The 16576-nt window shown below is 39.3% G+C and overlaps 3 protein-coding genes across 3 annotated transcripts; all 3 read right to left on the bottom strand.

The window, feature by feature from the left end:
* Positions 1–9304: 9304 nt before the first annotated feature.
* J4E92_007178 (uncharacterized protein) lies at positions 9305–12482 on the bottom strand (the record flags this gene model as incomplete). Its single annotated transcript, XM_051498541.1, has 5 exons — positions 9305–10075; positions 10131–10352; positions 10406–11402; positions 11460–11637; positions 11687–12482. 5 exons carry the CDS (start codon positions 12480–12482, stop codon positions 9305–9307), a joined length of 2964 nt encoding a protein of 987 aa, XP_051351475.1.
* A 556-nt stretch (positions 12483–13038) lies between these two features.
* On the bottom strand, positions 13039–14333 carry J4E92_007177 (uncharacterized protein; the record flags this gene model as incomplete). Its single annotated transcript, XM_051498540.1, has 3 exons — positions 13039–13876; positions 13919–14198; positions 14249–14333. 3 exons carry the CDS (start codon positions 14331–14333, stop codon positions 13039–13041), a joined length of 1203 nt encoding a protein of 400 aa, XP_051351474.1.
* A 1274-nt stretch (positions 14334–15607) lies between these two features.
* Positions 15608–16576, bottom strand: J4E92_007176 (uncharacterized protein; the record flags this gene model as incomplete). The annotated part of the gene is made up of 4 exons (XM_051498539.1): positions 15608–15954; positions 16011–16078; positions 16130–16518; positions 16571–16576. The coding sequence occupies 4 exons, from the start codon at positions 16574–16576 to the stop codon at positions 15608–15610; spliced, it is 810 nt and encodes a 269-aa protein (XP_051351473.1).

The following is a 16576-nucleotide window of genomic DNA, read 5'->3' as shown; positions in this document are numbered from 1 at the left end:
TCTAGTGTAGAAATATAATAGTTATTTGCGTATTCTACCTACTTAGCTTATACCTAGATAATTTAGTAGTGTAAGTAGTTATATAACTTATAAAGACGCTCTATAAACTTATTAGTATTAATATAATCTTAGCGTACAGGCGTAGTAAGTTATCTATCTAGAGCTTAAGTAGGCTCTATTCTAGACTAGAGGTTGTAGCCTTTAGTTATAGTAAAAGCAAAGACTTCTATACTTACGTTAATAGTAGTATTAGCTTTAAATTTAGCTATTAGTAATAAAAGAGTCTAGTTATTTTATTTATAGTTAATATATATACAAAGATACTACTTAAGGTACGTATTAGCGTTCTCTGTTTAACTATTAGTTTCTAGATAGTAAGCTATTAATAGCTTAGGCTTTATACCTAGACGTTAGTAGAGGTAGATCTAGAAATATAAAGTAAACTAAGAGCCTTAGTCTAACATAATATACTCTAGGTAGCTTTTCTCTTACTATATATACTTAATAAAGGCTTAAACTAAAGTGTTAACGCGTAGATTAGTTACTAGAATAAACTTCTTCTTCTTGCTTAGGTAGTTAACTATAACTAGAATATTCTTATATATCTAACTATTATTAGTATATAGTAGAAGGTAGGTAATATAGTCTATTAATATAAAGCTTTAGTACCTTTCTAGTATAAGTAAGAGATAGAGAAGCTCTTATTTCTCTTTGCAATATAACTTTATATAATAATATATTAGATAGGCGCGTATATATTAGGCAACGTTGTATATTATATAAGGCTAATAGTACTATTATATAGCCTTAGTGTACGTCTTATACTTACTACTATAACCTTCTATATATAGTAATTAGTGTACCTAGTCTAAGACGCAGGTTTGTAGTTACTTAGCGTTAGAGATATACATCTTACCTCTTACGTACAAGAAGCTATTATAGACAGAGTAGTTACCTAGTTTAATATAAAGATAGTAATCTTAGTTACTTATATTAGCTAGAAGCTATTATTAACTACTTAACTTAGTAGTAATAATAGCTTACAGCGTTATATTCTAAGAGCTAGTAGCGCGTATAGTGTTAGTTAAGTTATTTATATTATAAGCTACGTCTAGGTCTAGCTCTTTAACAGCGTCTTCTCTCTTATATAGAGTAGAGTTTTTATCGCAAATAGTAGTAGTAGAAGCTAGCTATATAGTGTTATAGAAGGCACTATACTCTATAATAGTATCTATTTTACTATTCTTATACATGCGCAGAGCTATATCTAAGATAGATAGCTAAACGCGCTGTAGTTTATAGTAGGTAAGAAATAGAGCTTACTTTATATTAGGTTCTTAAGAGCTTGTAAGCGTTGCAACATAGAAGCTTAGGTTAACCTAGTAGAGCTTTAGAACTACCTACTACTAGTGCTAGTAATAGTTATTATTAGTATCTTTAGGCAAATCTCTAGAGCGCTAAGTAAGAGTATTAGGTTTTGTACTCTATTACCTAGGCTAGTAGGTAATATTAAAATTAAATTCTAAGAGAAACTTAGCCTAGCAAGCCTAGTAATAATTAAGCTACTTATTAGTTATAAACGTCTAGAGTGCTTAATAATTAGACAACACCTTAACTAAGTTAAGTATACTAGTAAGCTTAAAACGCTATTCTTTAAACGCCTAAACAATAGTAAAAAGCTTCTTATTATATATTTTATAGTTATACTTAGTAGAATTTATCTTATAGAAGATAAAAGTAACTAGACACAGAACACTATTATATATTTAGAAAAGTATAGTAGTAGTAACAAAGTCTAAGGCGTCTATCTCTAACTAGGTATTTAGGTTAGTATTAAAGTGTGCAAGAATACTAGTAGTGTAGAAGGCTTTCTTTATACGTATAAATAAAGTAACTATCTTTAAGTCTAGTGCTAGAGAAAAGGCTTTCTTGCTATTAACCTTAGTAAGCTTAGTTAATAGTCTTGCTATTAATAAGAAGCTCTTAATAAACTACCTATAAAAGTTAGTAAACTCTAGAAATACTTATATATTCTTAATAGTGCGTAGAGTCTACTACTTAAGTATAGTAGACACCTTTTTAGAATCTATTTTAAAGCTATTAGTAGTAAGAATAAGGCTAAGATACTAAACGCGCTTAGTAGAGAAGAAACACTTAGAAGTGTTAAGAAATATACCTACTTTACTAATCTTTCTAAGTATTATTAGTATATAGTCTTTATACTTACTCTTATTATCTAAGTATATAAGAACGTTATTAAGGTAAGCTGTATAGATAATATTAAGATAATTATATAAGATTTTATTAATAAATATTTAAAACGTACTAGGCGCGTTATAAAGACTAAAGAGTATTACTAAGTACTTATAGAGTCTATAGCGTGTAAGAAAAGCTATCTTCTTTTTATAGCCTTTCTTTACTCTTACTAAGTTAAAGGTAGTAATAATATCTATAAGTATTATAATTTATACTTTAGCTATTCTAGCAAGAGTCTTCTTAATAGTAGAAAAGGTATTATAGTTCTTATAGGTTACTACGTTAAGGCTATAATAGTTAACGTATATGCGCAGTTCTCTAGAAAGCTTCTTAACTACTAGAACTAGAGACGTATATAGCAATATAGAGAGTTATATAAACTCTTTTCTAATTATTTTATTAATATAGGCCTTTATAGCTAATAGTTTCTCTCTAGTAAGCCTATATATATAAGGCTTTAGTGTTAGAGACCTAGGTTTAATATTAATAGTGTAATTAACTCTAGGCCGTCTTAGAGAGAGAATATTAGCTAGTTAAGAACTAAATAAGTTAAAGAACTTATTAAGAATATAAGTAGAAACTAACTTCTAAATCTACTCTTAACTTATTAATAGTTACTCTATCTTAGCTATATAGTGCTTAAAGTCTTCTTACATAACTAAAGCTAAGCTAGCTACTTACTTCTTAAAAGCAGTAAGGTTATAGTCTCTAATAGTAGAATTTTTAGACTACTTAACTTTATTAAAGTAATAAGGCTCTAGCTATATAATAGAGTCTAGATCTTTTATAGCTATAAGAGACATAACCTCTATACTAATTATTAAGACCTTAAGGTTGCTAGACTATATATTACTAGAGGCTGCCTTCTATAATAAGCTTTCTAGTAGTTAGTTCTTATAAACTATATTCTAAAGGCTATTCTTAAGGCAATTTACCTTATAGTTCTTATAGTTAAATATTATAGAGTAGAATAATCTAAACCTAAGAATAGAGTAATAGAAGTCTATCTAATTTATATCTAGAATAACGTTATACTTCTCTATATTTATAATATAATAGAGAGCAGTAGTAATATAATTTCTATATTTAATAGTAATATTAGCAGCGTATGTAAAGTAGGCAACTTTCTTGCTATTAGCTAGAGTAAGCTAGATTAGCTTAGAGACAGTAAACGTAGTATATTATTACTACTTAATCTAATTCTAACTAATAAAGCAAGCGCTAGCGCTAGTATCTATTAAGGTAGCGTTCTTCTACTAAGAACTACTTTGTTATTTTAGCCTATAATAGAATTTAAGCTAATAGCTAATATTAGTCTAGAGTCTATAGAAGGTAGTAGTAGAGATATAGTATGTCTTCTATATCTCGCTATTAGTGTAGAAAGCAGCAGCTAGCTTCTAGACCTTACTTTACTAGACGCAGCGCTATAAGGCCTTAGCTAATATTTACTAGTTCTACTTTTATTTGTAATTTTAATTAGAAGTATCTAAAAATTCTTCTTCTTAGTCTTATTATTATCTACTATATTGTTAACCTTGTTTAGTGTATTATTATTATTAATATAAAGCGTAGTAAAAAAAGAGATCTTACTAGATAGAGTAATAGACTTACTATAGTAGAGCGCGTCTTAGTTATACTAAGTATACCTAGTCTTACTACACTTGTAGCATGTGTTATAGTCTCTATACTTCTTCTTATTCTCTACTATCTACGCGTTCTAAACCTTACGCTTAGTATAATAGTTTAACTACTACTTTTACTTAGAGAAGTAGTTACTAGAAGCTTATTAATAAGGCTTTGCAGTTATAGAGAATATAGTAGCTACCTTACTAATGTAGACGTCTTATAAGGCTTTATTAATACTTTACACGTAGTAGAAAAACTTACCTAAAGTTTTATAGTTATTAGAAACTATTACTATAGCATTTCTAAGGCGTGTATTTATTAGGCTATATACTTTCTTAATTAAGGTACACTATAGATATATATAGAGTATATTAGTAACTTCTAGAAACTACACCTACTATATAGCAAACGTCTTGCCTTATTTCTATTATAGGCTATTATCTATAAAAGTAGTCTTAGCCTTACTAAACTAGTTATAAGTAAGATAAGTTCTATCTAGCGTGTTAAGGTAATCTATATACATAGTAGCTTTTATCTTCTTAATAATAGGCTAGACGTTACCTATAATATACTACTTTAAGTAGATAATACAGAGAGCTTTATTAGGTATTATAGCGCACTTATTAATAGCTATCTTACACTATTACTTATAGTTCTAGTTAGCGTTACTATAAAACTTAGTAATATTAGGCATCTTATATAAGGTTAGCGCTATCTCTAGAGAATATACGCTACCTAGCAGACCTAAAGCTACTATTAGTAGCAGTAGAAAGAAAGTATTAGAACCTAGTAGAGCAGACCTATATAGATTTAGCGCCTATAGTAGAAAGGTAGCTAGTAGAGAGTGTAACTAGCCTAAGTTCTAGAAGAACTAGTTATAGTCTATCTAAGCGTCTTAAGAGTTACGCAGTAGAGAGATGCTCTAGCAAGTACGTTAATTATTATTATCTTATCTATAGTAGGTGTTAGAACGCTCTTAGTAGAGGTCTAGACGCTCTAACTAACCTAACTTATTCTAGTAAGAGTTAGGTTAGTAGCGCTTGCGCTATAGAAATAAGTATAGCTTATAACTAGGCTTATAGTGCTAGAGCTTAGTAAAGTAGTTCTTATTCTTACGCTACGCGCTCTGCAGGTTAAGTATTACTTAGTTAAGTTATTACTAAAGGTAGATAATATTCTAATTCTTAGCCTTACGCAGCTTATTAAGTGTATTAGATATAAGATTATACTTCTTAATCTTGCCTTAGTACTTATTATACTACGCATTAGCGTTGCTATCTACCTTCTTAAACTTATTATTTAGCTTATTAAAGATAATAGAATTAACTATACCTTTAAGCTACTTCTTAAGCTTATTAACTTCTAGAAGCGCAGCGTTACGCTTAGAAACTATTACCTTATAGGTAGAGTACCTAGTAAGCTTACTAGCCTTAGTAGACTATAGTTAAGTTATAGTCTTCTAGAAGCGCTTAACTTCTTTACACTTATTTTAGTAAGCGTTATAACTAACGCTATTAATAGCAGCGCCTTAAGACTATTTAACTACTTCTAAAAGTTTCTAAATATATCTACTTTTATTCTTAATATTATAGACAGCGTTGTAAAAAGTAGTAAGAAGCGCAGTAAAGTAGAAATACTAGTTAACTAGTTAGTCTATAGCTTGCTTTCTAAAGTTCTATATATTAGTAATAGTAGAAGTAATAACGCTATAGTACTTACTATTACTAATAGAGTAGTCTTAATCTACCTAGATTATATATAATAAAACACTTACTCTGTTATTAGAGCTGTTATTATATTACTAGAGTTTAATCTAGTTATAGAGATTGCTATTAGAGTTATAGAACAAGACGCGTATTTAGTAAGTGTTATTCTACAAGCTCTTAATAGTAACGTTACTAAATTTAAGGTAGATGTAGGTATTCTTAGCGTTATTATCTAGAATTATAGGTTCTTAGCAACTACTATCTAAATCTACTAGCTAGAAGAGTTACGCGTAAAACTAAAGAAATAAGCTTTTACGTTACTAATTAGGTAATAGTAGAGAGTATATACCTTAAGAGTTATCTATAATAGTCTAAGACTATATATTTGCAAAGGTATTGCTAAAGGCGCTACTTCTAAAGAAGGCGCTAGGCGCGTTAAAGCTGCTAGTAAACACTATAGTAATAATAAGTATGTATATAGAATATAGATGTAATAGTGTTATAGAGTTACGTTATTAATAGCGTATACTACGTCTGCTTACTTAATATTTACTACCTTCTATTTACTAGTAGAATAAGCTAGTTCTCTACTAACTCTATAATCTAATATTATTTATATAACTAAGCCTAACACTCTCTATAATAATATTCTCTATTAATAAATACTAACTATTGTAGTAGTAGGCTTCTAGCAGGCTCTAATCTAGGCCTCTCTTATATCTTTACAGCTCTATAACTTTAGTATACTCTTAGTAGTACCTAACTAACTAGCTTATAAGTTCTACTCTATAGTTATATAGCAGAGCTCTATAAGCTTATTATTACTAGTACTACACTCTATAGCGTTATTTCTAAAAGAGTATATATATTTAATTTATGCACTAAGTGTAATAGCAATTGCTATAGCGTTAGAGCTTCTTTAGCTAGTACAAATTATGCGCAGTTATTATTATTATAACTAATTGCAATACAACTTAATAGAGTAGAGTATAGAAGCTAGGTATAGATAGGCTTTAAACGTAGTATAGTGTAATAGGTATATTAAGTTAAAATTATATTACTAGTAAGATACTATGTTATAGAAAAGAGAGAGCTGTATAGGCAGCGTTTTAAAGTTTCTTGCCTAATATAGAGCTAGGCCTAATTAGGTAGAGATTGCAGGTTTAATCTATAACACTAACTAAAGCTTAATTAAGCCTCTTTATTATTACTATATTAATTACTTTTCTTTTAAACGCGCTACTACTTTTATAAGTTTTTTTAAAGTTATTATTTTAGAAGCTATTATAAAGACTATTATAAACTACTTTATTTATACTATACTAAAAACTATTATAAGCGCTCTAAAGAGCTACTTTACTAGTATAAAGCTATAGGCTAGACCTATTAATATTTCTATTATACTTATTTCTTTTACTTTTATTTCTATTATTTTTATTATATATATAACTAGCGTAAAACCTTTTATTATTCTTTTTTTTAGTCTTACTTTTAAAAAGCTTATTAGTAAGATATATAAGCTCTTTAGTAGAGATAGCCTACCTTTAAAGTAATAAAAAAAGTATTCTATTTAGAATCTTACTAAAAGATACTTAATTACCTATACTATTTATATTTATAACTAAGTATATAAAGTAAAATTAATATTAAGTTTATAGCTTTTTTTAGCTCTTAAAAATACTATACTTTAGTAAAAAAACGCCTTAGCTAAAATACTTTATAAGAGTAATAAAAGCTAAGATAATAAAAATATAGTATTTATAGCTTATTTTATATAGTAAAATACTATTTATTAAATAGTAGCTATAATAAAGTACTATTACTTCTATTAAGACCTAGGCTATAAGAGAATAGTTATTATATTATAGTTATTAAAGAATATATACTATAAAGCCTATTATAGTATTTCTATTACTACTATATTATATAGTTTTTAAATACTATCTAAGCTTCTAGAAGTTATATAAATAAGTATATAGTCTTAGTCTATATAGAAGCTTTAGTACTAATAGTAATATATACTAAATATATTAAAATTTTAAAATCTTCTAGTAGTTCTAAGATAATAAGCTAGGTGTTTTTTAATATTTTTTTACTAAACAGAGTCTGTAAAATTAGGTATAAAGTACTATATACCTACTTATAGTAGTATATATTACTTAATTATAAAAATATAATTCTTTCTTATATTATTAAGATAGTTCTAGTCTACCTAAGTTAGCTACTAAATTTTCTATACTAAAGCTTTAAAAACTATAATTTTAGCCTAAATTTAATTTATTTTAAAATAAAATATACTTATATATAAATATTAATATTAGTATTATACTAAATATATACTCTATATACTAGTATAGTATTTTAAAAATATAATAATCTACTATATAAAAGTAAGATTAGTAAGTAAAATATTAGTATTAGTATAAACTCTTACGTAAAGGCTTTTACTTTATAACTTACTCTTTAGGCTAATAAAATTAGCTTTAATATAGTTAACGCTAAGTTAGATAAAGAAAAGTTATATAGTTAAGAAAATAATTATATTTAGAAATATAGAAAAAGTTAATAAAAATAGCTAAGAGTAGTAAAATAAGATTTTATACTACTTATAAGCTTTCTAAAACTTTACTTATAGTTATTATAACTATCTAAGTTACTACTATACTATAGTTATTAACTAAATTTTCTTACTATTTTATAGTACTAGGTACTATCTACTTATCTAAAAAGTAATATTATAATACTATACTACTAATTTTAATACTAAAAAATAATTAGTAATTATATATAATTTATATAATAAATGCGCAGAACAATAAGTGATGCGCATCGTTGGGGCCGTCAGAAAGTCGCCTTTGGCTGGTTGGTTCCTTGTTGACAGCTTGCATGAACACCACCCGGGACACGGTGTGGCCGCCTGTCGGGTAGTCGCTCCATAGCGTCAGTCTAGAGAACTCGTAGTGCCTTCCCACTGGAGAAGGAAAGGTCGCGCAGTTTCTGCTGAGACTTTCGGGGGCATCAATGGAGACGTGTGGATGCGGGAGGCGTTGTGGGGGTGTTCAATTCCACCGGACAAGAGCCGTGGCACGTCTCTATACTGTACACGGTCAGCTTTACTAGACGATCGGGAGCGCATTTCTTGTGTTTCATGTCCATTTGATTCGCGCATCGCCCTCTTGAGCTATTGTGCGTTGTAGAAGGCTTGGGTGCTCATGCTTATCGCTGAGTGAGACATAATAAAAACACCAGGGGGTCTCAGTCGTTCGAATAAGCATCGCAATGCGTAGTCATGTTCCGATAGCTTGGTAAAAACTGGACTGAGGATATGCAACTTACTGTTAGTCGATCTTAGGACGTTGAGGTTGTCCAGTTGAGGTTTTGGCGGCGTACAACATGTTCGCGGGTACGAGGCGCATGAAGAGGCTATGCCATGTAGAAGTACGTTGCGCGGGTAATGCGTCTCAGTATATACAAAGCTACAATTACAGTAGCGCTGCCCTGGTTATATAAGAAGGAAGACCAGTGTCGAGATCATCTCCGAGGTGCGGGTGCGGGGAAAGACGCTAGGGCACGGTACCAGACGCACCCGTGGACGTCAGCCTTGCACAAGATTGACGAGTCGGTGTGGTTCGTCGCCTGACTGACGTGTTTACCAAATGATTTCATTGCGCTACATACGTAAGGAGTCCTGAACAGCTCCAGTGCTTCATCTGCGCTCAACCCTGCCACTTGGTACGCCTCTGCCGAAACATGGATACCATACCGATCGGCAGCAGTCCGAAGTCAACGACATTCAGGCCACCGAACTTACCAATCATGTCCGGGCCGTACATTTGTGCGATCCACTTCCAGTAGGCATCCATAGTATACCAGTGTGCGGTGATTCCACGTAAATTGTCAGAACGGTCCTCGAGCTGCTCCAGCGCTTGCAGGACCTGTTCACTTTCGTCGATGGGCTTTTCTTTTGGGCGCTCAAGCAGCGTCTTGTAGACCTCCGTCAAGTTCGCCTTACCCATGGGAGCGAACGTCTCGGGATACTTAGTGAACTCCTCGAAGGATAAGAATGTGTTGGGGTCGTCAGGCTTCCAGTTCGCGTCTTGGAAACTGCGGCGCACATTATGCCGGATACCCTTGTCAAACGCGCGCTTTATAGTGATGTAATCATCGTGCAAGTTCTCTTCGTACTCATCCAACAAATCATACGGGTTCTCTTTGACTGAGTCTCGGATCTGCAAGAGTCCAACGAATGGAGACTTCAGATCAAGACCTCCAAGCTCGACCGGGAAGAAGAGGAATCCGTCTGGCACATCTCCAACAGAGAAACGCTCTTTGATCATCGTCTTGAGATGCTGTACGATACTGCCATCGGGGAAAATGCTATCTTGGATATGGCGATGGGTGGCGAGCATCATATCGACATGTTCGCGACCGAAGCAGTTGGAGGATGTCCCGAAGTTAGAGCTGAAGAAGGTAGCCGCATACGAGTTCTGTTCTCAGTGGTTAGCTATGCTGATATGGCATTGAGAGAGTTAAATTACTTACCCAGACCTGAATATAGTCGATGACGCTTTTCATCTTGCCTTGCAGTTGCGTACGCAACTCTTCCACATGACCATCAACCATCTTTTGATCGATCTTGAACTGGCCACTCTTTGGATCGAGCTGCAAGAATCCCCATCGAATCTCACCTTCCGGAAGTCGATCGTCAATCTCAGCATCGGAGTCGCGTGAGATGCGAACACTGCCTGTCTTCTTGTGGTCAAGCTAGAATTATCGTCAGTCGAATCAACGTGGGCAGAGTTCATTAGGAGACTGACCTTGGTTCCCGTAACTTCTGCAAATTTGACGATACTTGCCCAGGCTTTGGCACACGTGTTGTAGTCTCTGTGCCAGAACCAGACGTTATCACCAAGACGGTATAGATCTGGCCCGCCGGCGGCTTGGTTCGCCGCGTAATCCAAGCAGAATAACACTGCCTCCCCCAAAGTATCGCTCAGAGCGTGTGAGCCTGGCATGCCTCGACAGCGTAAACGCGGCTCAGCGGATGGGTCATCATTGAACTTCAGAGGTGCCTGAAGGTATCGCTCGAAGAACTTCTTCCACCTATCCGAGACGCCAAGGAAGTCTAGGACCGTATAAATGGTCTGATGTGGCAGTAGTGGATTCCACGAGTCAAAAGTCGTAGAGAAGCAAGTCAGTTCCCCGTGCAGTCTTGTGTTCAGAACAATCTCGGTGGACAAAAGATGAAGTAGGCCTTGCTTTGCTTCCATGGGTTTCTTGGATCGGCGTCGGTAGTCTTCATCGTCGCGGTCGTACGAGTCCCTGTCGTCCTCTATTCCCTCGTCGACCTCGGCGCTCGCGTAACCCCCGCCAGCACGTTGGTTGGGTGCAGCAGCCCCGAACAAGCCGGCACCTTGAGAAGCTATTCTTGCTGTCTGCTTCGTACGTCCCCCACTTGGTTGCTGTACCGATTGCTGCCGAGCTGGTAACGACATAGACTGAACTCGCATTCGAGCCCCATCCGGCTGTCCGTTATTCCGGCGCTTCTTGGCTACGTAGTCTCCATACTCTGCCTCCTCTTCGCCATCTACGGCCTCGAGTCGCTGCGTGGGGTAGTCCAGCAATTGGTGGGCGAGATACCGATTGTGGTGCATACTCATCCGCTTCTTCTCAACACTGGACTGGGTACTCGCACCCTTATCACCCAGGAAGTACGATCGGCGCAAACGGTCATCTTTCGGAACCTCTGTGTAGTTTCTCGGCCAAGCTTGATGCTTGTGCATATCCAAGAATGCGGACTTGAAGAAGACGGACCTAGAAGTTCTGCAGTCAGAACTTGCGGGTTCATGTCTTGCGATGAAATCAACTTACCATTTCACACCGACGTAATGGAGGAAGATTGCCTGAAGAAGGTCCGGATCGAAATGGATAGAGAAGTCGCCATTGATCTTCCTTCGCTGCTCTAGTAGAACATACGGTCCCCAAGACCAGCGATCGAGAGATGCCATGCGCACGTTGAGAATGTCGCACAGTTCCGCGAGTATCACATCTACGGTACTGTTAGCTACTGGCTACTTTCACACAATACGGGTACTTACCATTATCGAGAAAGTCTCTGAGCGCTTCTCGCTTCTCGTTCGAAAGCAGATCAGAATTCAGAAGACCTTCAATGGTCGAGCGAAGGCTGTGGGGGTCGAACGGTGTCGAATAGTTCAGATTAGCCTCGAAGTTCTCCACTGTCTTGCGAAGCTCGCGAATGGCAGCGGAGCTGTCTTTCTTGTTCGCCTGGAACAACTCATCAAGATACGACCTCAGTGCTTGCTCGTCTACTTCGGCCGCTTGGAAGACGTCTTTCTCCCATGCGGCGCGGGACGCCAGCTTTTTGGCACCAGGCACTTCTTCGAAGCTCTCACCCATTTCGACATCGCCATCGTCTGTTGCAGACTTTTCAGAAGAAAGCCATTCAGTGACGAGCTTGCCGTAGAGGTCGGCGTACTGGTACTTGGTCGACTGAACGGAAAGATACCGCAACAGTGTCTTTTCCCAGTCTGAGAGGACTTTGTTCGAAACAGAAGGATCAAAGCGGGCCTGTTCAACGAAGCGATCGAGATTCTTGAGATCAGTCTCGAGACGAAGGTTCCTGGATGTTCCGCTGATAACTCGACCGACTCGCCCATCTTTGGTTTTCTTCTCCGTCTGGAAGCCCAAACAAGTTTTCGAGCCATCGAGAAGAAGACATACGCGCTTCAGTGGGTCTGCTTCGGCTTTCGCGTCTGTGATGAGTGCAGCATACTCTTCTTCAAATACTGCGCGCTGCTTCGCAAGCTCTTCGAGCTTGGTGGTCGTGATGGTCTTGAGCGTCGCCCCGAACACACTACCGGACGATGTCGCCATGGCTGAGTCTCAGAAGACTATGTCAGATGGATAAGCTGGATGAGTGGTAGTACGTTCGAGGATTGATGAGGAAAGGGCGTGTGACGATAGGCTTTGGTGGTGGTCGCTAGGAGTGGTAAAAGAAAACCACTGAGAAGGTGATTCTGCTCACTCGATAAGAGGGGGACTTGTTCGACTATATAGTGATGGAATTGCACTGCCGCATACTGAGTGCAATTCTGGCCAGTGGTAGGCAGTGAGGCAGGCAACAGGCAGCAAGCGCTTGGCAGAGCCGTGCCCCAATTGAGTCCGTAATGCGGGGAACGCCTCGAACTATGCATCCTGCCAAGCCTTGAAGTGACACTGATGTCACTGTACACTGAAAGCTCAATGTCGGATCTGCTGAAGGGGATTTCGTAGAAAGAGAAGATGGATTGAATCCTTGGGATTAGCTGGGAAGGGACAATCATGTTTACCTGCCTATCGATAAGCGCACAGACCATATATTGCCTCCATCGCATCCTCGACAGTCCACCGTGCCACTCAACCCCTCATCCAACATACTTATCCCAACTTATCAGGCGGCCGACCTCTCATACATTGCCCTTTGAAACAATTCATGCAGCTTCAATATGCGCGGGCTCATCGGCGGGATGACCTGGCAGAACGCCACACCGCAGACCCCAGCTTCGAAGTCGAGATACCAGGTCAAACTAGGAACGCCGCCCCAGCAGACTGTCCCAGCATTCATACGTCCTTCCTGGCCTTGCTCGGCTATCATTCCAGCGAACGACCATTGCTTCTCGACATCTGCAGGCAACCCCATACCTAGGAGCTGCGTGTGTAGAGGTGAAGACTTGAGGTAGTCGTTCAGCTCCTTCTTGCATCTCTTATCGAGCTGCGGTTTGAAAAGCTCGTCCCAAGAGTCGTTGTTCAAAAGCCTCGAGTCGCGCTTCAATACGGATTCAAGAAAGGTAAAGTAAGCTTCTGCGCTCGCGAAAGCACCAACACCTCCCAGGCAGTCTGTGGCATCGACGAAGACGTCGAACCCACCGACATCTGTTGCTGGCCCCTCACCCTGCTCATTCAGCGTGCTGATGTTTGCCATGCGATCTTTCATATCGGATCTCTCCTTTGGGAAAAAGCTGATGTCGTCTATGCCGAGAGGATCCCAGATCTTCTCCTTCATGACGGCATCGAGTCTGTTCCCCGACACTTTCTCGATGACCTTGCCTGCCCAGTCCGATCCCGGGCCGTATTTGAAACTGGTGCCTGGTTCGTAGAGAAGCGGCAGGGTATGTTTTTCCTCAACAGTCGGCCCACAAGACGGGGTCTCTCCGCGGCTTGCACGCCACTTCGTCAAATCAGGGTTGAGCCAGTCATACTCGTGGCCATTCGTGTGACTCAGAAGCATCCTGTTCCGGTCAGTTTCCCATCAGCTAGTGCATTAGTACAACGCTTGCCTCAGGGTGATCGGCGTGGTGTTAGGCACAGTGACCGCCTCATTCGTCTTTTCGTCGAAGCTCGTCATAATGCCGTACTTTCCAATACTAGGCAAGTATCTGACCACGTCTTCATCAAGCGTGATTAGCCCTTCCTCGACGCACCTCAAGGCTGCTACTGCAGTCATGAGCTTTGTCATTGATGCGATTCCGCATATCGTATCGAGTTGGAAAGAGCGTGTCGAGCCTTCCGCAAGTGACTGAACACCTTTCGCTCCAGAGTACAGGACGTTACCTGCTCTATCGTTAGATGGCTGTTGCTTTGTGCCGAGGATGATTACGGACCGTTCCTGTCGCCTGCAAGAAGAGCGTATCCAGGAAGAATCTTGTCTGCAACCGCCTTTTCGTATGCCTTTTCGAAGTCTGTCATGATGACGATGGCTTCACTTTCGGACCACCAGTTATCAACATGAGCAATGATTTCGAAGTCATCTTTATACCTACGACATATGTTGCGGATAATCAAGGCGTTGGCAAGGCGTATTGCAAACCGTAGGATTGCTGACTGCATGGTCAGAACCACCGCTACTCAGCCAATCATTGACGTGTTGGTCAAGAAAAAGACAACTATACTTCCATCTCTGTTAGGAGTTCGTTGCGAACCAAAAGTCTAACCCGTGCAGCGCATATACAGTACCTCCACGTGAAGTACATGCACCGACGCTGACACGCGACACAGTGGGGCTGCTTCGCGGGTACAGTACACCACCTGCACCCTCCTCAGACATCTTTACTTCGGCTTGAGCGATGCACCACGCAGCCTCTACGAATCGCTCGACGCATTGTCGCAGCGCCCCTTTGTCCGAACAACTATTCCCAGAATACGCAAAATAGGCGATTGCTACGACAATTGCCGATCACATTGGCGCGAGCATACCTGGGCAATGCGCGGGTGTCGGGAGAAGAAGGAACTGAAGGGAGGCGGCTCTGCAGTCTGCGTTAATATCGAAATGCGTGCTGGTAAAATCCAAACGCAATATAGGTTTCGAGGCTTTTTACTTCTACCATCATCGGTGGGTGTTAAATTCCTCTCCTGATCGTGATGCGTCGTAAGCTCGTTGCGCACGCCCGGAACCAAAGACAACCCCCATGACCCCCAGTGCCGCTCTTCCGTAACACCCGTGGCCCAAGCCCGTTCCAAGTCCCACAGGCGCTCGCTCCTCAATTTCCCCGAAAGTCAACCGAGTCATCGTTCGTCTAGGCGCTGAGCGTTGAAGCCACGCGACAAACACGTTCGGCATTGCCGTAGTGCAAAGCGGCACATGGCAACGCTTGCTTTTTTGGAGCCTGGAGTTGTGTTTGGATGGGGAGAGTTGATGGGCTGGCTGCCGAGTCAGGACTGAGGAGGATCGCCTCATTCGTGTGGACCCGTTTTTTCGCTTTTGCGATTCCGCGATGCTCCGCGGTACGATCATGCGGCTCCATAGGCCCCAGTCTGGGCATGCTGCTTGTGTGGTCTTGGACGCGCATGTGCAGGCGTCGCCGTACATTGGAGGGTGGGCACGAAGACCTGCTTGACTCTTCATCTGAAGAAGCGTGTTGTTGGATTTGTCTATTGGTTCTGAATGTATTATTTCGTAGTTCTCTAATGTGATGTAGCTTTCGTGACTGTTTTCGGTTTGCGCTTTTGCGGGTGGTGTACCCCTAGTCTTTCAAGGCGCTTGATCGTTGCTCGACGCTTCTGGTAACCTGTATGCCTCCGCCTTTCACAGGCAGGATGTATTCCTCACTCCCGGTACTCCCTTGCCCATGGACCATATTGACCATCTGGCCATCTTCCAGGGCAACCCACTCTTCGTCTCTTCCACTCAGACGACTCTTTATGACCGGTCGTTTCGCATAGCCTGCTGCAGGCGTGTGGGGATGTGAGCTACCGCTGCTTCCGAGTTTGAGTACGCGCTGGAGGAGGGGACGAAGTGTGGCGACGCATCCTACGATCATGCCGACGCCATTCTCGGCGTAACCCCAGAGGATCACCTTAGATACACCATCTGCAGGACTGATCAGTACGTTTGCTTGGTGAGAGCAGAAGGATATGGGAACTTACGAAGGTAGTCGGTCGCATTGGTCAGATTAACAGTGTAGACAAGACGAATGCATGCTGAAAGACTTGCTCTGTGGCGCATTAGATGGTGATCTGGTTCCCAAGAGATAAGCGAAACTTACAATGCACCGAGACCGAGAATCACGCCGACCGAAAGCTTAGCATTACGGTTCAACTGTACGTTCCAGAGCAGCGGTATGGGTAGGAGTGCGCAAAACCAATCCGTCGCAATGTTGACTGCAGTCGTCGCGTAGTATATGTCGGCCAGTGTTTGCGCTGGGTTGCACTTTCCCCCAGGGGTCGAGGTATCCCAAGCGTACGACACTGGTGCGCACTGGAAGATGATATACAGCATCGCAATCAAGTTCATGACGATGAACATGGCTGAGACAGTGTACAAGCTGTAGATGTAGGCCTTTCTCCGGGATGCGATGCGGATGAGCATGAACGAGATGCTCATCTTGATAGGGATGATCGCTGCACAGTAGAAGACCTCGAAGAAGAAGAAGAACTACATGGTTTAGCATGGAGAAATTACAGAGTAGAAATAGGTGTAAACGTACCTCCAT

The sequence above is a fragment of the Alternaria infectoria genome (assembly GCF_024043175.1).
Source record: "Alternaria infectoria strain BMP 0036 chromosome Unknown scaffold_11, whole genome shotgun sequence".
Lineage (NCBI taxonomy): Eukaryota > Fungi > Ascomycota > Dothideomycetes > Pleosporales > Pleosporaceae > Alternaria > Alternaria infectoria.
Note: the sequence above shows the minus strand (reverse complement) of the source record. Positions and strands in the feature narration are given on the sequence as shown.